General features: G+C 47.8%; 1 protein-coding gene across 1 annotated transcript in view; it reads left to right on the forward strand.

Moving 5' to 3' along the window:
- Nucleotides 1–12007, forward strand: part of CASZ1 (castor zinc finger 1) — a 69656-nt gene extending 57649 nt beyond the window's left edge. The window contains exons 14-18 of the mRNA XM_072354351.1: nucleotides 243–441; nucleotides 971–1142; nucleotides 3955–4103; nucleotides 5611–5845; nucleotides 10312–12007. Coding sequence (XP_072210452.1) covers nucleotides 243–441; nucleotides 971–1142; nucleotides 3955–4103; nucleotides 5611–5845; nucleotides 10312–11570 — 2014 coding nt within the window. The 3' untranslated portion in view covers nucleotides 11571–12007. The remainder of the gene's footprint in view (nucleotides 1–242; nucleotides 442–970; nucleotides 1143–3954; nucleotides 4104–5610; nucleotides 5846–10311) is intronic.
- Nucleotides 12008–23446: the final 11439 nt, after the last annotated feature.

Consider the following 23446-nt stretch of genomic DNA (forward strand, 5'->3'; position numbering starts at 1 on the left):
CTACAGATCCCACCATGCATTGCTGTATTTTAGTAGTCTTAATTAAGAAAGTGCATGGGCTTGCTACAGTTGCAGTAGTATTGCCGGCATCAATTTTATTGAAGAGAAAGGAGGCTATGGGAAATCTGTAGGCCATGTTTGGAACAGAGACTTCAGCTGGGCTCCCCTTGAATTAAATGTTGGCAAAGAAACAAATGTGTGAAATGAGTGAAGGTGATGATTGGGTTTTGGATGTATTCCAGCGATCCCTGCCTGGCAACGGACTGCAAGTATGCCAATAAATTCCACTTCCACTGTCTCTTTGGGAACTGCAAGTACGTGTGCAAAACCTCTGGCAAAGCAGAATCCCACTGCCTGGACCACATCAACCCCAACAATAATTTGGTGAATGTGCGAGACCAGTTTGCTTACTATTCACTGCAGTGTCTTTGTCCAAACCAGGTAAGAGCAATTCAGTGCATCCCATCCTGAGGATGTGTGCGGGAGGAGCGTGGGCAAGAACAAGTAGGCAGTGCAGTAGGAACTGAGGCCAAGGATTTTATTCCTGGTCTGATGACAGATCCGTGGAAGAAAGATCTTAATTACTTGATCTACTGTTTGTGTTTCCATTGAAGAAGAAATCCCACTGCTTTTATGTGTGACTTGAGTGGACAAGGTAGCTCAAATGAGCTCAGAGATGCAGGACGAAGTAAAACTCTGATGGTTACTGGGGAAACCCACAAGTTAAGGGTAGTGATGGAATCTTGGTTGGGGTTCAGGATATTTCAGGGTAGAACAGTGCAGTGCAGAATACACTATACAATAACAAGGAGCAAGTTTGCACTGTGGCTCATAGAAGATAAAGTGGATGTAATCCAGAGTATCAGCTCGCACCTCTCTTCTCTCAGAGGGACAGCATTAGTAGCAGGCAAATGAGGGTGCATTTGTTTCATGTATGCTTAAAGTAACCCACCTATTTGCTCCCCTCCAGCACTGTGAATTCAGGATGAGAGGGCATTACCACTGCCTTCGTCCTGGCTGCTACTTCGTGACTAACATCACCACCAAGCTGCCCTGGCACGTGAAAAAACATGAGAAGGCAGAGAGAAGGGCAGCCAACGGCTTCAAGTATTTCACCAAGCGAGAAGAATGTGGCAGATTAGGTGAGTTGTCTTCTTTCTCTCTCACCCTTTGCATATCTTTCCTACATCCAGGCTAAGAATGGAATGAGTTAAAGCACACGAGTTAGGCTGGAGATGTATTTGGTAATTAAATTACTAAATGAGAAACAGAATCAACCAGAAATCAGTTCCTGATCTCCCTGTGTTGAGGCACGAAGATTCCTATTTTCTCAAATAGATCAAAAGTCTTAAATGACGAGGAGCTGTAGTATGGGGGATTTGATGTACATACACACGTTTGTTTGGAGATACAGGTTCCCCTTTGTTTTTCCTTTTGATTTTAAAGGCCATTTAAAAATATTTATTTTTCTTGTTTTTTTGAGGGGAGATTTTTGCAGTCTTTGCCCAAGACAAGCTCTAGATCCAGAGTTGAAGGGTGCTCTTACAAGCAGCGTATGGGAAATGTCTGTTCTGATGAGGCTCTCGTGCAGAGGTCCTGCTGTATCGACCTCTGGCTGTGGCTGTGCCTGACTCCACGCAGCTTCAGATGACTTTTGTTTTTCTGTTGCTGTTGCCAGGGCTGCGTATTGAAAGCCAAAGGGGTAAATAACCTGAGACAGAAGTACGGAGAAGGGCATGCAGTAAACTGCTCTATTCTCCTGACCCTGTTCTGCACAGCTGTCTGTGAGTGAGCGCTGTGCCTTCATCACAGCCAAAGGAAACCCTGCTGTGCTCACAGCCTCAGACCATGGCTTGCCCATTTGCCAAAACTATTAGCAGCGCTACAGCAGTTATTAAATCTAAGGGCCTCTGGTGTCAAGCTGGTAAAACAAACGTGCAACAACAGAAAGCGAAACACGTTCCCACGGAGTATCCTGGAGCTGAAGCCCAGCGCTCTGTGCTGGAGGCAGTCCCCAGGGATGCTGCTGCAGAGCTCCATCCTCACCTCCCAGGACTTGCTCTGCTGCCTTCTGCCTTACTGCTATCACAGAGCCAGTCCTCCTATTGGTTCTGGCTTAATGCTGAATCAAAGTGGCGTTTGGAATAACACGTCTGACCTCCTTGTCCATTCCTCCTGCTCGATGCTGTTCCTTTTTGAGCACTGCAGGGTGACAGCCACAGTGAGCAGAACCAAACGGCAGGAATCTGTACCCAAATGGCAACTAGTTTGTGGTAACTGGGGTAATGAGTGTCAACACTCCAGAGCCAGTACTCACCTAGGTCTGATTTACACATGTCACTGGATTCAGCAGCTGCTGTTATTTACTCAACTTTAGGCGTTTCAGGTGATAGAAAGGGCTAGACAAAGCAGGACAGTGATACATGACACCCAGCCTACACGGCTGCCTTGGCAACGGGCGAGCCTTCACCTGCCCTTTGCTGATACCGTTTCAATCCCACCAGCCCTGTTTGTTCTTCATCCTGAAGAACAGCGACGTGATGGGGAGGACAAACGAGGTGGGGCTGTGGGGGAGTGGAATACCTAAACAAACACCAACTTGGCTTGCACATAAAACGCTGTCTGTGAGCTAAAGATGGGCTGGGTGATTCGGGAGCTGCTTGGCAGCGAGATGGCTATGGGCTGGGTGTGTGTCAGCAGTGTTTGTTTGGGGATTGGAGGGGTACGCGCATCCACTGGGATGGATGTACATGTGCCTATGGCTTGGGCTTGCCATGTGTTAAATGTATGTTTAGCCAGCGCTCTGCTTTGGCCTATGTAGAGACAGACAGAGCGCTGGATGGGTGGGTGGATGTGTTTGTGTGGGTGTAGATGAGCATACCAGCATGTAAATGCATGTCTGTTTTGCTGTGCAGCTCTCTGTTGTAGGTTAAGTATGCATACAGCAGGTGCAGAAGCACTGGCCTGCTTGAGGGGCTATGAAAGTTTGTGAACATGCATGCATTAGATCAATAGATGAATATTATGTTTTTGTGTATGTAAGTATAGGTGTATTTGTGTATACATACAGAGAGAGTGAAAAACGTGTATATGTATGTAAATAAAGGCAGGTGGGTGTAGATAGATGAATACAGCTGGGGCTGTCTGTAGCTCTGTGCTTGTATGTGTGTAAGGTGAAGTACTGGGGATGATGGAGAGCAGATGCAACCTGACTGTTGATATTGCTCTGTTTTTACTGCAATAAGCCATTATTTGTCTGCTACAGAATGCAGCTATTCAGGATAACCTGTTAACAAGATACACAAACTCCCAGCATACATGGCAGTTTCTGCAAGGAGCAGAATGTGTTATGGGTCCTTTCCAACGTGGGGTATTGTGTGATTCTGTGCAGTGTGACATCAGTTGTTGCTTAATGGCTGCCCCTATTACACTGCTAATTTGGAGTGGCAGTAAACGCTTCCTAGCTTTATGTCTGACCATACACTGTCCTGTCCCAGAGCTGGTGCTTCTAAGAGAATGCTCATCTGCTCGGAGAGCATAGTTACAGGGAGAAAAAGAACTTTTCAGATCTACTTGTGAGTATTTTCAATTGCAAGTGTGACGATACAGCCAGATGTCTTGGTTTCATTCCCTTTGGAAAAGGCACTGGCTGAGACTGGGGAGTATTGGATGCCACTAAACGTCATGGTTACTTTCCCTAACAAAACAAAGAGGGATCAGACTAGTCTGCTGCTGGTCCCCTCCTTAAACATAATCCTCTTTTTCAGTTGCTGAGCAGACAAAAAAAAACAAACCTAAACTTATTTTCATTCATGACTGCTCATGAAGAGCCCATGACCACCGATACTCTCCCATCCAACAGCAGTCTTGTCCTGTCTCCAGACCATCTTCCTTGTGATCTGTCTTCCTCTTGGTACCATTCATGTACTACATACACGGGCTCTGTGTCTGCAGGTTGCAAATACAACCAGGTGAACAGCCACTTCCACTGTATCCGAGAAGGCTGCCAGTTCTCCTTCCTGCTGAAGCACCAAATGACATCCCATGCCAGAAAGCACATGAGAAGGATGCTGGGGAAGAATTTTGATCGTGTTCCTACTCAGGTGACTCGCTGTTTTTTACATTATAGATCTGAATGTAGTGACAGAACCATTGGTTGCTTGCTGCAGAACTGTTAGTGCCAAGGCACTCATACCCAAAGTCTTAAGGATACTTGTCTGCACTGAGGAATGCACCTGGGATGCATGAGTTCACCTAAGCTGGCTTTGGCTGCTTTGACTTCTGTAATACAAGGAGAGGTGATAAAGCGTAGACATCAAAGCATTACTTAATCTAAACAGCCTTTCCTTGTGAGTAGTACAGAGAAACGTTTCAGAAGAACAACACTGAAATATTCATATTTACAACTTGCACTCCTTCCCTGCTCTCTTCAGCATACACCAATTGGCTTATTAAAATTGAAGCGCTTAGGATGTGGAAGAATTGAACGCGCTGGTTAAAGCAAACATTTCCTGTTGCACATAAAGAATTATTTGCTGCTTCTACCTCAGCTGGGAGGAACACCAGTCTCAACATTTCTCTGCTGACTGGGAGTTATGTAGGGCAGTGCAGTCACTTTTTTTTCCTAACCCAACTGACAGCAACTGCTTTGTCTGTTGCACAGATAAATCCAGATTTCAGCTGCAGCACTGACCACCTGCTCAGAATGGCAGCCGTCCTGCAACCTCCTCTTTGGTCCTCTATCCCTGCTTTAACTTCCCCACATTTAGGAGATGAAACAAGCAAGCTTTATTTAAAACCCTGTGACTGATCTACCCTTAGGTCACTGTCTGATATATGTAAAGCAAAAGGTGCCATCTGTAAAAGCAAGGTGGGAACCAGCCTTTTGTTCCACAACATGGGAATGAGAGGTCCCTTTTTATTGTCCTTCCCTGTAAATTCCCTTTAATTGGTCAAGTTTGCTGCTACTGGATTGTGTGTAGCAAAGCTCCATGCTGTATTACCACTGCCATTCTGCACTTTTATATCCTAACTCCAGTTTTCTCCATTCCTTGGGGCTCAGTAGGCACTTACTGATATGTTTTGTTACATGTTGCTTCTGGTTACCTGCCTAGGTACAACTGTCCAGTGGTAACCAGGTCATAGCAGCTGTGTGAGAGCAGAGCACAGCAGCACATGCTCAGGTCACTGGTTTCTGTCTGTGGTCCCATTGCCATGTCTCAGCAGGCAGGCACTAAGGCCAGTAGTCGTACTCCCAGTCTAAATGCAGCAGGACCTACCACTGTAAGGCAGCAATGCCAAGATTAACACCACTTGTTTTTGAATGCATCAGAATCTGTGCACCAGGATATCAGTGCCAAGATTAACACTCCCAGCCTCTGAGCACATCACAATTCACATACCAGGATACATGTGCCAAGTTTAATGCTCTGAGCTCCCAGTGAAGGAAGATGCATGCTGCTAGCCACAGTGCCATGGGTTTCACTCATGAACATGTTCCATTTGTTCCTCATGAGCAGCAGCAGAGAGAAATAAACGTGCCGACAGATGGTTTTGGTCTTGGCATCTTGCTTTTGGTGTGAAAGTCCCCGTCCTGCTTCCTTACTGCAGGTTATTGGCCACACTCCAAGAAATGAAAATCTCCCCCAGGTTGGCAGCATGGCACCCAGCCCAGCCTCATCAGGAACCCCAGCTTCCTTCCAGGGACCCCCGAGCATGATGGACACTGAAACAGATGAGTACATGGATTACACTGGCTGTAGCCCTGGGGGGATCTCTTCTGAATCTTCCAATATGGACCGCAGCTGCTCCAGCACTCCAGTGGGCAATGAAAGTACATCAGCAGGTAAGACAGAAAGGGGGTGAAATGGATAGTCAATTGCCTACTCTCTTGGGAGATAAACTCATGAAGAGAGGCCAAAGGACAACTGCACCTTAAAATGTGAACTGCATTTGTTTCGTGGTAGTGTCTCATACTAACTTAGCTCCCTCCATCATTGAGAGAAGAGATCCATCAGAACGTGCACCTTAGGTCCATGAGCTAACAGTGCATCTTTCTCCCCTAGACGGAGGTTTTTATCGCATGTCTTGGACTGGATCTAGTTGAATAATTGCTTTAAACAAAAATAATTAAGAGGCTGTGGGGCTCTGCTGTCCCTGCCATTTCCCCAGTTATCTTTTGGGGATTTTTCTTATGTTTTTAATAGTGTTGAGGTACAGAGAGGTTCTGCAATAGCAAATGTTACATACAGAAGGGGGGAAAAAAGACTACCCCATCTTTAGAAAGCAGCTCACTGAGCTCCCTTTCTCGTGCAAAAACCATTGTGCCACGTGGCAAAGTGTTGCACAGAGGAGACCTCCATCACATTCCTCTTTTTGGAAATAAGTTTCTGCCATTATTTCCTGCTTGCAAGGATAATGAGCAGCCATCTCCTCCTGCCCTGTGATACATGGTTATCTCTTCAGCAGTTTGGTTTCTCTTATGAATTCTGTTATCATCTAGTGTTGGTTCAGGGATCTCTCAGCTGTCCTTCCCAGGGTAAGGTGTGTTCTGGGTAGTGTGCCTCCCTAAGTTTGCTTTAATCTCATGTGTTCTCCTGCTTTGCATTCCCATACCACATATATGAAAGTTATAGTATAGCACATCTAACCATATGTTACCATCACATGAGCACTGCTGCATCGTGACAGGGGGTGCCCCATGGCATTAAAGCTCCTCCAAAGCGTTTTGGTGGGACAGTGATTTCTGGCACTCCAGCACCATCCCAGCAAGTCACACTTCCTAGGAAAGGTCCCCTCACTGCTGTCCAGGTGGTGAGCAGCTGCCTCTGCCCGAAGCTGAGACAGGACTGGTGGTTGTTGGTATGAGCTGGCACCACAGCAATGTGCAAGGACCAGACAAGCAGGAATCTCTGCTTGAAAGCCTATGGCTGTTCCTCCATGCCATTAAAGCCACCTCACCTTCTGCAGAGACAACCTTCCTCTTCCTGATGCTGTCAGTTCCTCGCCTTCTGTTTCTTCTCTGTTACAGTTCTGTTTCATACATTTGTTAACGTGTTTTCCATTTTCATCACACTGCTTCTGCTCTTGGGTTCTCATTTTATTTTTTCTTTTTTTTTTTTTCTTTCTTTTTGTTTGTTTCTTATTTTTTTGTTGTTTTCCTTTTTTTTTTCTGCTTTTTTTTTTTCTCTCTCCACGTTCTCCAGGCTGCCTGGTTCCTTCTACTGCCACTGCTGCTGCCGATGATGCTACCCACAATGCACCACAACCTCAACCTCCACCTCTGCCTCCATCTTTCTCACAAGCCCTGCTTAGGTCTCCCATTCCCACCCTCCCCTATCTTTTCTCTCCATCTTGTCTCTCATACTCTCTGCTCAGTGCCACTCTTGGATCCAGCAGAGGCATTGTCATGCCTGCCGCCAGCACCACTGGGTTTTCGCCCATCATTGCCACTCCAACTCCAGTAAAAAGTGACGTTCCCTTAGTTCAGGATGCAGCAGGTAACACTTTGCTTTCTCTCTTAGTGTCCTTTGCCCATCTCCTTCCCCACTCACCTTGCCCACATTTTTCTTTGCACCTTTTGAATCAGTTAAATAGAAAAAAGCCTTTGTCACTCTGTCTCACTTAACATTATCCAAGGGTCCTTCCATACCTGCTCCATTTGCTGACATGGTAACCACAGCTATGGAGGGCAGCCAAAAAGCAGAGCAAATCGTTGTGAAAAATGCAGATACCTAAGAGAATTTTCAAGCCAGCTCCAAACTATGAGGAAAATCAGTAGTTCACATTCAATTTTTCACCTCTTGATAACAGCAGGATGGCCACAAAGCAAACTTTAGCTCTTGTAGCATTAATGAACCTGGACTTCTGCATTAGAACTTCTAGGCCACCTAGCCCAGTGTCTATTGGTGTTGCACACATCTTGGTAGGTAGATGCCTCCAGTGGTTTTATAGCTCCTTTCAGCCTCACTGCTTCCTATTCACATATAAAGCCATAAAATTCAGGGCTGCTTTCCCCAGCACAAGTAACAGAGGGAAGTACAGTCAGTGTCACTCTAATGACATCATCAGGCATCTCAGGCTGTTTCTCACACTCGCTGTTGTTTGCATCTGCTCTTGCAGCTGCAGAAAATACACTCAGAGCTTTAGTTTCAAGCTGCCGTGTTTCCCATGTGTGACTGAGATCAGAGGTGGCTCAGGCTGGGGATTCTCATTCCGGCTGGAATGGTTTTTAGGGTGTGTCTCAGCTTTGGCTTCTTTTCCCAACTCCCAGCTCTTTTCTAGTTAATCAAGAGCATATTTGTTTCACACTAAAGAGGATTCTGGCAGCCTATAAACGTCCCAGTCATCCTTCCTGCCAGCTTTAGTGTATGCATGTGTAGTAACGTGCAGATCTGGAGTATGGCTGGAGGACCAGCTCTGCTTGGAAGCTCAGGGCTTTTTGTCACGGGATTTGGCTGGAGAAGCATCCACCCCCTGTCCAGAGCAGTGTTTTCCAGTGACCAGAATACACAGTAAACTGTATTTTTAAGTGATGTGCATGTTACCTACAGTCTTCCCTTTGTGCTGTTCTTTAATTACTTATTTTTAAGTTTCTTTTGTTTTTACCTGTTGATCTTCAGATAAGTTTTTTAAATGTTTACATTGTTATTAGTTGAAAAGAGAAGCTTATGGCATGTACTTACCATTCAGATTTGATAGGGATTAATCTGCAGAGGTTTATGGTCTCCAGCTGAGCATTAGGGACTGAGTGCTGTCTAATGGCTGATGAGTGTAGTAGGTTATCTTCTTTTTCATACCCTTGTTCTTGAGTTTGCAGTTTGAGCACAAGTGCAAGTAATGAATGGATGTGAAAGATCTTTTGCTCTCTGTTCACACCACAACCTGTATAGCCCAGGTACACCAGCCAGACACTGTATAGGGAGATCAGGTTGCTGCTACCCTGCCTGTAGGCTTGCACCTTTGGGTATGGTGTGTGTTTAACGTTTGGAGGCTTCCTTGGATAATCATCCAAATCCTTTTTATCTAAAGAGTTGTAAGCTAGCAAGCCAGGTATGGCAATAATAGCATCCATTGCTTTTGTACCTGCTTGTCAGCAAGGAAAAAAACCAATCCTGCAGCACTCAAACAAATGACTGTTTCCTCAGTCTCCTAGAATAGGATGCAGGCTGCTCTGGATTCTCAGGTCCCATGCACTGCATGTCTCAAATCCTGCCTCTCTTTAAAAGGATGGCAATTTCAGCAAGAAGGTGGAGGGCAAGGAAGAAAAAAGTGCGCTTTAGTTGCAAGCTATAATTTCCAATTATACTCACAGCTTTGCAGCTGGTGTGAAATTCTTCTTGCCTCCAACCTTGTCTGTGCTGCGTGTTGGTCCTGGAGATTTTGATTCTGGAAATAGTAAGCAGAGAAGGAAAAAAAAGTTAATAGATATAATGAGGTCGAGTCCTTGATGTCATCTGGCTCCTAGGGGACGTGAACACTAGCCAGTTATGCTGGCCCTGTGAATGAAACTGGAAGATAGATGAGGGCTCTTTATTTACTAGGGGCATCATGTGATTTTTGAGACCCATGGGAAAGCCATAGAACTGGTATTTTCTCTTGGAGTCCGCTGGCTAGTGATGATGAGAATTGGCCCCATTGAACATCTGTCCATCTGTCTTTCTAAGTGCACTCATCGTAATATGTAGGCTCATTACAGTGAGGGATGTTGCAGTCTCCTGGCCAAAGTCCATCCTATTTCTATAAATTCCCCCCCTTGCACTTTCAATCATGCATGGGATCTTCCTCCACTTCGTGCCTGTCCTTGGCAGTTGTAGTGTGTTATGGTGTCCTGCTCACAGTGAGCCCGGATAGGGGAAAGCAGTGCGCACTTGCTGGCTTTAAAACGCTTAAACTCATTTACTACTTGAACCACAGTAAAACTACTGTAAAACACATCAGCCCTTGGACTGAAAGAAGCCAACTCCTCTGCATTAAAGTTTAATTTAAGAGGCAAGCAAGGCTAGAGATAACTGAGCAGCAGGAGAAACTCTCAGAGTTGCAAAACAGAGAAGGAGTGATGGTGTTTGGATAATATTAAGTTATACAAGAGTGGCAATTAGAAGCAAGGTGGGATGTGCTGAAAATCCGAGGAAGTGATGTGCGGCACCAGTCAGCCAGCGGCCCTGGATCTGAGGCTCACTGAGAGCCTGGGAGATGAGCTGCTGAGGGGGGCTGTTGTGGTGTTGTCTGTGCAAATAGAGGGCTTGCCAGGACAGTCAGGGGACGAGGAGAGACCTGTCAGCAATAGCACTCTTCACTTTTTCTCCTCAGGGAATACCATCACTATGCCAACTGCCTCGGGGGCCAAAAAGCGCTTCTGGATTATTGAGGACATGTCCCCATTTGGCAAGCGCCGCAAGACTGCATCCTCACGCAAGATGCTGGATGAAGGGATGATGCTGGAGGGATTTCGGCGCTACGACCTCTACGAGGACTGCAAGGACTCCAGCTGCCAATTCTCCCTCAAGGTTACCCACTACCACTGCACGCGGGAGAACTGTGGCTATAAGTTCTGCGGCCGTACCCACATGTATAAGCACGCCCAGCACCACGACCGCGTTGACAACCTGGTATTGGATGATTTCAAGCGCTTCAAGTCTTCACTGAGTTGCAACTTCCCAGACTGTCAGTTCTCTGGCAATAGCACACACTTCCACTGTCTGCGTTGTGGCTTCCGCTGCACTGACAGCACTAAGGTGACAGCCCACCGTAAGCACCACGGCAAGCAGGATGTCATCAGTGCTGCCGGCTTCTGCCAGTTCAGCTCGAGCGTGGACTGCGAGGTGCCCGACTGCAAGTACAAACTCAAGTGCTCCCACTTCCACTGCACCTACCCTGGCTGCAAACACACGGTGGTGGGCATGTCACAGATGGACTCGCACAAGCGCAAACACGAGAAGCAGGAGCGAGGGGAGCTGCCCGCCATCTCTCCTGGCCCCGAAGGCCTCGCCCACTCCTCTCTCGAGTACGATATCCAGAACTCTTCCATCAACCTGGACAGTTCCCTCAACCTCAGCACGGACAACAACAGCTCCCTCTTCTTCCTGCAGAACGCGGCTGGCGTGGGCCTCAATGACTCCCTGGACCTCAGCAAGAAGCAGTCAGAAGTCGCTGAAGGGCCCTCCCCGAGCAGAGCTGGGACCGCCCCTCAGGAGCCGGGGGCAGCGGCGTCAGGCTCTGGGGAGGTGGAGGATGAAGATGACTCCTCCCAAGAGGATGAAGAGGATGATGAGGAGGAGATGAACGAAGAAGAGGAGGATGATGAAGAGGAGGATGATGACGATGATGATGAGGAGGACGATGAAGAGGAAGACCTGAACACGGATTCTGAAGAATCGCTGCCTGACCCTGAGGGCCTGGCCACTAAAGATGATGGGGAACCAGAGGAAGCTGCTTCTTCTTCCACAGACCACGGTGATGCTTCCAGGCCGCAGGACGAGGCAGCTCCTGCCCTTCCTCCAGCCTCAGCTCCTGCTCCGGCTCCTGCTGCTGCCGAAGCCTCGACGGTTGCTCCAGCAGCTTCTCCTTAATCCTAGAGACAACAGCAGCAGTGGTTTGGTTTTGCTTTTACACAGAATTACTTCGGGGACCCCACATGAGGCAAGAACAAAGATTGGGATGGCAAGTGAAATACAAACTCCGTGCCACACACGAGAGAGAGAGAGAGAGAGAGAGGAAGGAAGGAAACCTATACTCCACAGGCCCCATAAGAGAGACAGGTTTGCAGCGGGACTGGTGCTGCATCACTTCATTCTGCAGATCACAGAACACAGGGGCAGGATGCGGCGGAAAAATACCCTTTTATATGGACATGAACCTCGAGGGTACCAGCTGCTTCTCCTTGTCTCCCAAAAGGTGCACGGGGCCTGCGCCCATCTGGGGACCCTTTGTTATGGGTGGGGTTCTTTCCCCCCATTTTTCTTTCTGGGTTTTATTTTTCCATGTTTTCAGTTGTACGATATTAATAATAATCTCCACTTCTTGGAGGGGGGTGGGTGGGAACAACAGGTAATGAATTGTAGAAATATATATTTGTGTGTGTGTCTCTTCTATATATATAATGTACACACACACACACATATATAACATGCAAGGAATTGGTGTCACAAAGACAACTAGCTCAGCTTTTGCCAGTGGGAAGGAGGGGGCGAGGGGTGCTCTCTCTCTCTCCCCCATCCTTCTCCCTCTCTCTCTCTTCTTTCTCCAGCATTAAATGGATGGCATCAGACAGCAGAGGGTGGGAGTGGGTATTTATTGTCACGCAAATGAGGACGCATTAATGAATGAGCAGGGGTGGGAATGGGACACTCCTCTGTTCTTCCAGATCCTTTTTACTATTAATGATAATAATTTTGAATGCTATTTATATTGTAAAACTTTCTCTGTCTGCAGCTGTAAGGCGCCTCTCCCCATCCCTGCTGTTCCGCCTGTAGGGATTGAGCTGAAGTAACTCGGCACAGCGGGCAGTTAAAGGGTTTGTCACACTGGAGGACTGGGGTTCGACTCCCATCCAGTTCCATCTCATCCCAACCCCAGGTGCTTTCCCTCTGTTGAGGGTGAGGCTTTTTTGTGGTGCTTCAGTATCCCCATCTCAGGAGGACTCGGTAGAGTCAGGAGGTTGTGAGCTGACACTGTGCCGCAGCGCAGCACAAGGAGCGCTGTGCTCGCACGAGTGTCCCAGCCCTTAACACAGCCTTGAAAATACTACTTGTGTCTGACTCTCGCAGTTGCACAATGACAGGTATGTCCCCACCCCAAGCCCTCTTCCCCTGCCTTTCACTGGAGATGGCCGCAGCTTTCTGCACGGACTGAAATGTAGCTCTGGTGACTTCCAGAAGAGGGTGAAGGCACCACTGAGGAGGGCGAAGGCAGGCAGGCACTCAGGATCCAATGTGGGACGTCCCACTCCTTTGCTAAGCACTGAGCGGGGACAGTTCTGCAGCACCCGCAGAGCTATTTGCCCAGCCTTGGTTCTCGCAGCCACAAAACATGAGGCTGCTGCAACCTACACAGCACAGAAAGATGTGGGGAGATGCCAGCAGAGGCCGGGATGCAGTCCAGCTAAAAAAGCGATGTGTTTCTGTGTCTGTGCTGGTACATTTTGCCAAGCAGGGCTGAGAGCTCAGGCCTTGTACAAGTAAATGGAATTTAGTGAGCTGGGACCTGTTGCCTCCAGAAGCTTGGGCTTGCCCTGGTCACAAGCTCATCTCCTCCCTGCTCTCTTTTCCCCAGCCCAGGCTGGGAATACACACTACAGGAGACTGCCCAGGACTCAGGCAGGTGAGGCAGTAGCTTTCTGACCCCCAAATCCTCACCAGAGTCTGAGATAGTGGGCATCTCTGCATCCACACGGCTCCAGAAGGACAGAACAGATGAATTCTGGTCATGGCTCTTTCAGTGCCAGTCTGTAACTACACCAGCCTAGCAAAAGGTTCTTTGGGTCCGAGCTGTGTCCCCTTTTTCTCTTTCAGCCTGGTTGGTATTTTTCTTAACAAACTCACAGCCCCTCCTCAAGCACTTCAGCTCCAAGGGATCCCCGCAGTTTGTTTCTACCCTGAGCAGATAAAGGCCTCAAGGAGTTTAGGCTGGGTTTTTTTAATTGTTTCCCTTAGGACCTGGTGCAGATCAGGTCTGCTTTATAAACAAGCAGCGCGGCTGCGTTCAGTGGGGACAGGAGGTTCAGGTGATGTTTCACAAGGAAAGGCAAAAAAAAAAAAGAAACTAGTTCAGAAGTTGTACAGTATTTTTTTCTGTAAAGGTTCTTCTTATACATAGAACAAAAGAGAAACAACCGATGCCAGGGGGACGAGGGGGGTCACCCACCTTCTGTGAGGCCCGTAGATACGGTTCATTGTGTGCAATTTTTTTTTTCCTTTTTTCTTTTTTTTTTTTTCCTTATTATTATTATTATTATTATTATTTTCAATGTAGTGTTTGTTTGTAGGGGGAGGCAGGGAGGGGGGCCTGAACTCTGTGGTTTGAGGCTGACTTCACACTCCTAGCACTGACCGGAGCTGCACGATTCCGAATTTTAACTTGAATTTTGTAGAGATGAAACAAATGAAAAACAAATGAAATATTGTTATGACTAGTTTGTAGCTTATTTAATACTTTGGAGTTACTTTTCCTCTATCGGTTATTTTGTGTGGCTTTTATTTTTACAGGGTTTCATTCTTTTGTTTGTTTTTGTTTTGTTGGCTGTATCCCCTGCCCTCTGCTGTGTGTTTTCTAGCACAGACCAACTCCTGAACGTCACAGAGCTCCCGTTCCTGGGGCTGAGTGAGGGAATGAGGAGCTGGGATTTCTAGGACTGGGATGGGGCAAAAACCCCTCTGCTTTAATGGCATTTGCTGCAGGTTCTGTACTTGTCTCTTCTTCCCATATTCAGCCACTCACACTGTAAGGTGATGGGCTGCAGGAGGACCCCTCAGCTGTAACACAGGCCCCATCTTGCAGAGCTTATGTTCTCACTTGGCACCCTGCAGACATTGTTGATTTCTGTGGGGTCAGCATGGAGCCCATCCTCAAACCCCATCCTGTGAGCACGGCTAGCAGGGCTGCTCACAGCAGCCAGGAGGGCACTTCATGGGGCACCTCAGCACCACTGAGGGCAGAGTGTCCATACCTGTATCCCAGCCCATCTCACCCAGCTGCACTCACCAAATCACTGCAAGGCAGTGGGAGAAGGCCGAGGCACAGAGGAGAGGGGAAGCCATCCCGCGGCAGCTGCACTCAGCAGCACTTTGCTGGGGCCTGAGCTGATGTGGAGCCATTCCACACCTCCTCCTATGTGGCTCAGCATGCTGGAGGGGCCCATGTTTATCTATGCACACCACCTTCCCCCTCAAGGCACCCGACTTCTCCCCCGTGTCTCAGCCTTTCTCCCAATCCTTTATCACGGCTCCTCCAGGCGCTGGCACAGGGAATGCAGGTCCTTTCCCAAGAGGCTCACACTGACCTCTGCCCCATGGCCCTGCCCAGCCCCGTACCTGCACAGCTCTCACTACACCCATCTTTGCAGCAGCAACCAGTCTAGAAAGTTAAGTCCATCTTGCTTTTCTGCCATGCTCAGGCTTTAACTCTTAAAAGCAAACGCTTTGTGAGCTGGAGCAGATTGAAGCCCACACTTAAGTAAGTGCTTTTTTTTTGAACAAAGGCCCCAGCAGCACTGAGGTGCCCATTGCAGTGAGGTGGTTCTTCGCTTCAAGCGATCACATCACCAGGGCCATGAATGCCATGCTGTAAGTGCTTAAAGAGCAGAGAGAGAGAGAGAGAGAGATTCAACCAAGGGCATGAGGAGGGGGGAGGGGAAACGGAACGGTTGTGTCCGAAACAAAACGGAAAACAAACAAAACAAGCCTTGTTGGGATGGACCCTCCTGGTTCTGCTACCATTCACTGCTGAGGAGCAAAAAACGAAATCAAAACTATTGAGTCCTTTCTAGCCACAAACTCAACTGGATTAAAGGCTGCGTGGAAGGAATTTTTGTAAAGAAAAAAGTTAAAAAAAATAATTAAAAAAAAGAAAAAACTTTTTTTCCAATGTAGCAAAAAAAAAAAAAAGAAAAAAAAAAAAAAGAAAAAACCCACAAAAAACACTTTAAAAAACTATATTAAAAAAAAAAAAAAGATAAAAAGACAAAGAGGGAGAATTCTGGCCTTTTGTAATATCCATATTGCACACTAGGACTATAAGCCATTGCTAGCTCATTTTGGACTTAACTGTGTACCTTCGTTCTGTTCTGTTGTTGTTTTACTTCTTTCTTTCTGTGGGGGAGGGGGGAAATAAATGCTTGAACCACCAATGCTCTTTTTAATGTTTTATAAATATGTATGTGTATATATATAAATATAAAAATAATATGTATGCACATATATATGTGTGTGTGTATATATCTATATGTATATACATATATATAGATATATAGATATATATATAGGTTTTGAGACAAAAAAAAATGCAGAAAGTGAAAAAAAAAAAAGAAACCAAACCCACCCATAGCAGGACGGTGTGCTCTGATTTACTTGAATCTGGTCTCTTCAGCACCTGCGTTATTAAGAACTGAATATTTTTCCACTTGAATTTAGTGCTATTAGAAATTTAATATATGTGTTTTATTTATTTGATTTTTTTTTTTTTTTTTTTTTTTGCATGACTGATGCAAGGTTTGACATTTTCACTCAATAAAAACTGGAAAAAAAAATACAAAAAAAAAAAAAATACAAAACCAACCAAGTTCCAAGTGCTGGAGTCGTTGTCTTCTTGATTGAGGAGGCGTTTCATGTTTTGGACAGCTGAGCAGTTCGGGTCTTTTAAAGCACCGCAGCCCCAGTGATGCCCCCACACCCCCTTAACAGCCACTTTTAGCACCAGCACGGCAGTGATAAGTGCAAAAAGAACAGAGTTCTCTTTTTACAGACTCTGGCCTCAAACCTCTTAAGCAGCCTTGCTGCAGTTGTGTGTGGAGTGTTTGCCAGGGCGACGATGGAGGTGATCAGACAGAGTCCTAGAATGGCCTGGGTTGCAAAGGCCCACAGTGCTCATCCAGCCCCAACCCCTGCAGGGTCACCAACCAGCAGCCCAGGCTGCCCAGAGCCACATCCAGCCTGGCCTTGAATGCCTGCAGGGATGGGGCATCCACAGCCTCCTTGGGCAACCTGTTCCAGTGCGTCACCACCCTCTGGGAAAAACTTCCTCCTTAGATCCAACCTAAACCTCCCATCTTAGTTTAAGACCAATTCCCCTTGTCCTGTTGCTGTCCACCCCCGCTAACGGCCATTTCCCCTCCTGTTTATACGTGTCCTTCAAGTACTGGAAGGCCACAATGAGGTCTCTCTGGAGGCTTCTCATTTCCAAGCTAAACAAACCCAGTTCCCTCAACCTTTCCTCAGAGGAGGAAACGGGTGATGCTTCACCTCCATGATTTGCTGATGGGGAATGTGAATTAGAGATGCAGCTGCTTGCATTTTGACTTCTCCCTTCCCACCTTGGTCTGCAAGCTCAGGCTGCACAAAACTGTACACAACACATCCAAGATCTAACAGGAAACATCCCTTACCTGGTCCCTCCATAGCTTCCTCCTGCTCCTGTCACTTGTGTGTGCCACGTGTTGGCAGAGAGAAGCCACTGCCGTTGGGGATGAGACAATCCTTTCCAGGGCAGATTCTGTCCTTCCATCCATACTACAGCACTGCCTTGGAGCAGACGACCCAGCAGCTGTGAGCTCCAGCTGCAAGGGAACAGCAGATAAGATAAACCCTGGGTGCTCAGTGCAGCTGGTCCCCACCGATCCACCTGAACAAATGCCAGGCCTGGGGGCTTCCTCACCAGGCAACCCTGGAAACAGGCTTTCCCCACCTGCTCTGGGCAAGGCAGATTGGCACAGGCAGCAGGTGCCATTTGACAAGGACTCCAACAAGCTGCTTTGAAGCAAGCACGTTTGTTCACAGCACATCAGGTGCTCTAAAGCAATGACCCTCCTGGTATCCACCAGGTCACAGCGTGCCCGAGTGCTCACCCCTCAATGGAAGACCACTGCAAGCACACATCCCAGAGACCCCCCCTGGACACCATGATAACTGTGCACAAGAGCTGTTTGTGTTTCCCCCCCAGGTTCAGGCACTTGCCCCAGTGCTATAGGGGTGGAGGTAAGGAGCAGCAGCACAGTTCTTGTTTTACCCAAAGAAAGCAAAGCAAACTTCTGCTTTGCTCTTCCCCACCACGAAGGCAGCTGGGTGTCTGTGCCTGCTGCCCTCTGCCACCAGTCAGAGAACCCAGGAGCCGAAGAGCAGAGCCTGTTGAGCCCCATGCACTGGCAGCAGCTGCCTCCTTACTAGCAGAGAGGATTAGACTCCTCTCTCTTTCAAAGCCCCCTGGTTGCTCTGCTGCAGCTCCCAGCCATCCTGTTTTCAGATGTCATGACCTGAACATGCTCCTAATCCGACCTCAGAGCACAGAGGTTTGCTCTCTCTGGAGCTCTGCCCACAGCACGGGATTTTTACATCCTGGTGTTTCTGGGGGGACACGACACATCTCAAGGCTTGGAAGCTCCTGCTGGAACTTGCCTGCTCTCTGCGGAACCCTCACTGCCCTTCAGAAAAGAATGGCTAAATGGAGGGAGAAGCAGCAAGTTGAACAAATCAAAGCCTCACCACTGCCTTCCTTCCAAGCCCTCGCAATGGGTGACGCTGCAGCTCTGCATCCACTGCACTCAGAGCCTCAGGGAGGGAGAGTGGCAGCCACCCAGCGAGGCAGCTTGTTTTGAGGTCTGGACAACAACCAGGCACCACTGCTGCTATTGTACAATGATTACATCAAGCCTATCCCTGTAACAGCATTTTTTGAGCACAGAACCCCACAGTTAACACGTATCCACAAAACTAAGCTGGCTGTTTTACAGGAGGCACAGGACATTGGCTTCTCAGCACATGGCAAGCTGCATGCAGCGGCCACCAGCACAGGCACCCTCAGCAGGAATATCCCTCGGCACCAGCCCAGCCAAAATAGAGTCCTGCTTTCCCTTTCCATATGATTCATAAGACTTAAAACCAAAACAGGCAGTAAAAGTTCAACTACCTTAAACGAAGAAGCATTCAAAGTATTCTAGGACACAGAATGGGAGACCAGATGGTTCTGCTGCTGCTTCCCATCATGCTGTTTTTCAGATGTCATTAAACAAACCAGCCTTAGCACAGAGACCTGTCCTTGCTGAGCCATGTGGGCCAATAAGGACAGAAATAAAGGCAACAGACTACCGTCGCTGGCCTACAGTGAGGGTAATGGCCATCCTGGTGGCTCTGAAAGATGATGGTTGCAGTTTGTCCAAGTACTTCTCAGAGCCCAGCATGGATATTTATGTGGGTTACTAGGAAAACACTACTTTGGGTTACACCTCTCCTTATGTCCAGAGCAACAAGGGACGGTTTCCATACTGCAGCAGGCACTCACTCAGTTCACAGCAATCTTTCTTACAAGCTCATCAGCTCCAAACTCACTCCTCTTTAGTCCCACAGGATGCCCAGCAGTCACCAGCAGGAGCCACGAGTGCCACACAAACTCCTCACAGCTTGCTCAGCTGAGCACCGGGTGCAGGAAAGCAGGCCTGGCTGGGAGGATGGTGACTCTGGTAGCACGATGCCTCCTGCACTCAGGCAGAAGGAAAGGCAGCTGTTATGACGCACAACACATACTGGGCATAACTCAGAGCTTGCAAGGACTGAGGCTCAGCACCGGCTTCCTGCAGCAAGCTGACATCAAGAAAGGAGACTTGCTGGGGAAATAGGTCTGTTAAATAAGCCCATCCCCAATACCTCTAGAGAATGAAATGCGGAATGGAGTGGGATTTCAGCATAGGTGAGCAGCAGGCAGGGTCCTTGCATTGGACATAACAGTACATTCAAGGCACTCAAGGCCAGGCAGGATGTGGCTCTGAGCAGCCTGGTCTGGTAGCTGGCAACCCTGCACACAGCAGGGGGTTGAAACCAGATGATCACTGTGGTCCTTCTCAACCCAGCCCATTCTGTGAATACAAAGCAAAACCCTTCCATGAAGTAAGCTTTGGCACCAACAGCCCCGCTGCACACAGGCTGCTCACTGCCCAGCTCAGTCTCACACACACACACACACACCTCTGGGCTGGTGCAGCCAGGCACAACGCTTTACAAACCCACAGGTGCCATTCTGACAGATCACAGGAAGGCCTTCCACAGAGGGATCTCCCTTCCCCTCCCACTTGTATTCCATTGAAGGCTGAAGCTACAACTTGATCATAAAAATCTCACATCATCTTCAATTGGAACGTGAACTTTTAAGACCTCCCTGAAAGTCAATGAGCAGCTCGTGCACATTGCAAACAAAAAAGCATGCAGATCACCAAGAACTTTGGGCAGTTTCACATATGCACACATACACAAATAAAAGATTCCTGTCTCTCTCTCTACAAACCAGTGGTAAATTTAAGCTTAATTTGAACAAACTGGGAAAGATGAGAGCACACATGCCTATTGTATGCATTCTTGTACATGCCTGTTTTCTGCAGGGTATGCAGGTTTGCATAGTGCCCCAAAGGGGATGAGGGAAGCCCCCAGTCTGGGTGACAGCACACACCAGCAGGTGAAGGACCCGCAGGGGTGTATGCATGGGGTGTATGTATGGGTACGTAATGCACTTCCACACTTCTTCATGACCTTGCAAGATTTTTGTTTACTTTCTCTTTTGTTTCACTTGTTGTGGGGAGAGAAAACAATGGGAGGGAGAAGAAGGGGCTCAATGGGTCCCTCACCTGGGTGCTCTGCAGATGGGAGCAGGGCCGTGTCCCCAGGCTGCAGGGTGCTCTGCCACCTCTGCTCCTCCTGTCCCCAAAGTGCCCCAGCCCCATCCTGGCTGAGGGGTGGCCCATGGAGGCAGCTTCCCTCCTTCCTTTTGCTCTTTTTTGGCAGGGAAACTTTTAAACAAACAAATGAAGAAACACTGAGGATTTAAGTAAACAGACGAAGATTTATCTGACAGGCAGACTAAGGAGCCCAGCCTGCCCCCTTCCCTTCCCACAGGGCAGGGTGCTGCCTTGTGTTCCCAGTACCAACAGCCCTGTGCCCACTGCCTGCCTCCATCTCACTCTGAACCTGTGCCTGCTGCTGGGAAGGGCTGCTATCACCGTACAGCAAGGAATGAACAAAGCCATAGAAGCAAACAGGCAGGCAGAGATGGAACCTGCTGTTCATGCTGTATCAGGGCATGAAGCACCAAACTGTGCATCTGCACTGGAGGGTGGCAGCAGTTTAGCACTCAGTCTTTTCTGCATGCACACATCAGTTTAAAATGCTTTAAATAAAGCAAACTTGTTCAAAGAGATGGAGGAATGTCCACTCAAGAAATTTCTCTAATTAAATCAGTTAGTAAATTAATTTTAGAGAGGTGTTAGTCTGGCTCCAACACAGATAAAACCTCGGTGCTAGCTTATCAAAGTGAATGGATAAAGTTGGCAGCAGTCTGTGTCTGAAGCATTGGGAGCAAAAGGGAAAAGTGTGGGGCAATAGGAGACGGGCAGGCACGGCAGCAGGAGGGCTGAGAAACCAGACACACCAGGCAGATAAAGAGATGGAGAAGCAGGCTGGCGAAGGGACAGGCACCAAAAGAAAAATAGGCAACAGAGAAGCTCGTCGTGCTCCTGGATGCTCTGAATCAACCCTAAGCAACCAATCACCTCCTCACTCAGGAGGAACCGTCCTGGAGAAACGCAACTATTTAATCTAAAGCAGAAAAACAAGGCAACGTCAACTGCCCCTCCGCTCCTTGGGCACGCTCTTGCAGCTCACAGCACAAAAGGACACTCATAACTTGCACAAAAACAGAAGAGAAAAACCTGAAGGGTTAAATCCTTCAGCAGATGCAGGAAAGAGGGGCTGGAGGGAAGAGGGGCACTCCGAGATGCTCCCTGCTGCAAGTAACCCCTGAGCAGCCCTTGCAAAGCATCGGGGGAGATTTTTAGGCTGAAAGACACTTTACAAAAATAAATTATAATTGAGTTTAATAATCTTCCCCTTTCCAGAAAGGGCCTGACAGATGCTGCCTAGTGCTCACTTCTGCCCCATTTCAAATATTTTTACCTTATTAGGATGAAATATATTATTTTTCTAATGAAAGGATTTTTTTTTTATTTTTTTTTTTTTCCAAAGAGCCGGTTTTCCTTTCGTCCAGCTGGTGCCTTTATTAGGTTCGTGCTTGCTCCCTTTTGAGGATGGGATTGTTTTTCTCCCTGAGCTGGGAGAGCCCATGCCAGCCCCTGGATCCACAAGCTCAAAGCCTCCAGCGCTCAGCAAGCAGAGGACCTGGACTCTCTCTGTATCCTTCCTGCTGCCCCAAATTCACTTTAGATACATTTCCACTATGTTCCTTTTTTTCCCTGACAGCACAGGCAGTGTTAAGGTCCAGCTTTCCATCAGCATCACAGGTGGACGCAGCTCAAAATGCGCCTTCAAAGCCTGACCCCTGAGGAAGCATAACAGTCTGGGAGATGTGAGGATGAAAGAGAAAACTAAGAAAGCTGATGCTCTCTTCTTTGCCCTCAGGTAAACAATTTACTCTGTTCCACCTCCCAGCATTGCTTTACTTACATTTTCAACTCCTGGAGGCCAAGCCCCTTACTCGGTATTCACTTGCAGTGGGACAGAGCTCAAAACTCAGGCTGGAAGGTACTGAGCTCAAGTTTGATTCCAGGTTTTGGCATGCTGGATCACCACCACATACAACTGGTGCTGCACATCAGGCTCTACCACATAGAAGAGACCTTCCAAACTTCATTACAGCAGGTCAACAACAAAAAGTTACCTGGCCTTGCTATCCAGCCCAGGTTTCTTCAGGTATCATCAGGCCCCACCAAAGAAAAGACAAAGGCAGCTTCTATTCCTGTAGCAAGCATTGCAAACAAGCAGCAAAGCAGGCATGGACTGTTTTTGCCCTCAGCCCCACCTCAGGCAGCAGCACAGCTTTCCCTTCTGCCCTGCTGCCACCCTGCAATAAATAATATATATAAAATAAATAAACCCCACACTAGAGTGAGGCACCCTGAAAAAGCAGCCCATTCTCTCACTCCATTGAGAACAAAAGTAAAAAAAAGAACATATTTAAAAAGCACTTACCCTACTAGAAGCAGCTCAGTTGCACCATACAAAGACCACATCTAAAATGTCTGCCTTTAAGCCCAGAGGGTGGTTCAGCTCATCACCCACAGCTGTGCAGTCCAGGCCATAGGAGCCAGGTAATCAAAGAGAGTGGCTGCAGCTGGGCAGGGGGCTGCACTCACTGCACCACAGGGCACAGCAAGTAATGGGAGTTTGTGTCAGCTGCAGGACCTAGCATGAAATCTGCTTCCTAAAGTTGCTTTCTCTGTAGCTTTTATTTGTCACATGCCGGTACACACCAGATGCAATCTTTGCCATCGTGTGGGGAAACTGAGGCACACTACAAGTAAATTGTTCTGTAAAACATCGGGCAGCAAACAGCAAGATCACAGGGGACCCTGCAGTCCACCCCTTCTGATCTCAAACACTGTTAGGTTACACCCTGGGCATGCAAAAGGCAATGAAAGAACTCCTCTTGATTCTGACAAAGGTGCACCTAGAGCTAATTGGTCACACCTGGGGGTGAGGAGGGTTGGACAAAGAGGATCGAGAGCTGTGTCTCACTTAATCCTTCCCCACGTTCCTCTTGCAGCTATTGAAAGGGGACTTTTTATATCCTCATATTACTGGATAGTGACAGCCTGACATTATCCCCCCTCGGGGAGAGCACGGGCTCAAAGGGTTTCACTGCTGTGTGCTCAAATGACACCGTTCAGAGGAAGCTAGTTCCCTTCACACACTCTCTTCTCAGTACCAAAAACCTATAGAAACATGCAGTAAACCCACTG

Source organism: Excalfactoria chinensis, chromosome 20, assembly GCF_039878825.1.
Source record: "Excalfactoria chinensis isolate bCotChi1 chromosome 20, bCotChi1.hap2, whole genome shotgun sequence".
Lineage (NCBI taxonomy): Eukaryota > Metazoa > Chordata > Aves > Galliformes > Phasianidae > Excalfactoria > Excalfactoria chinensis.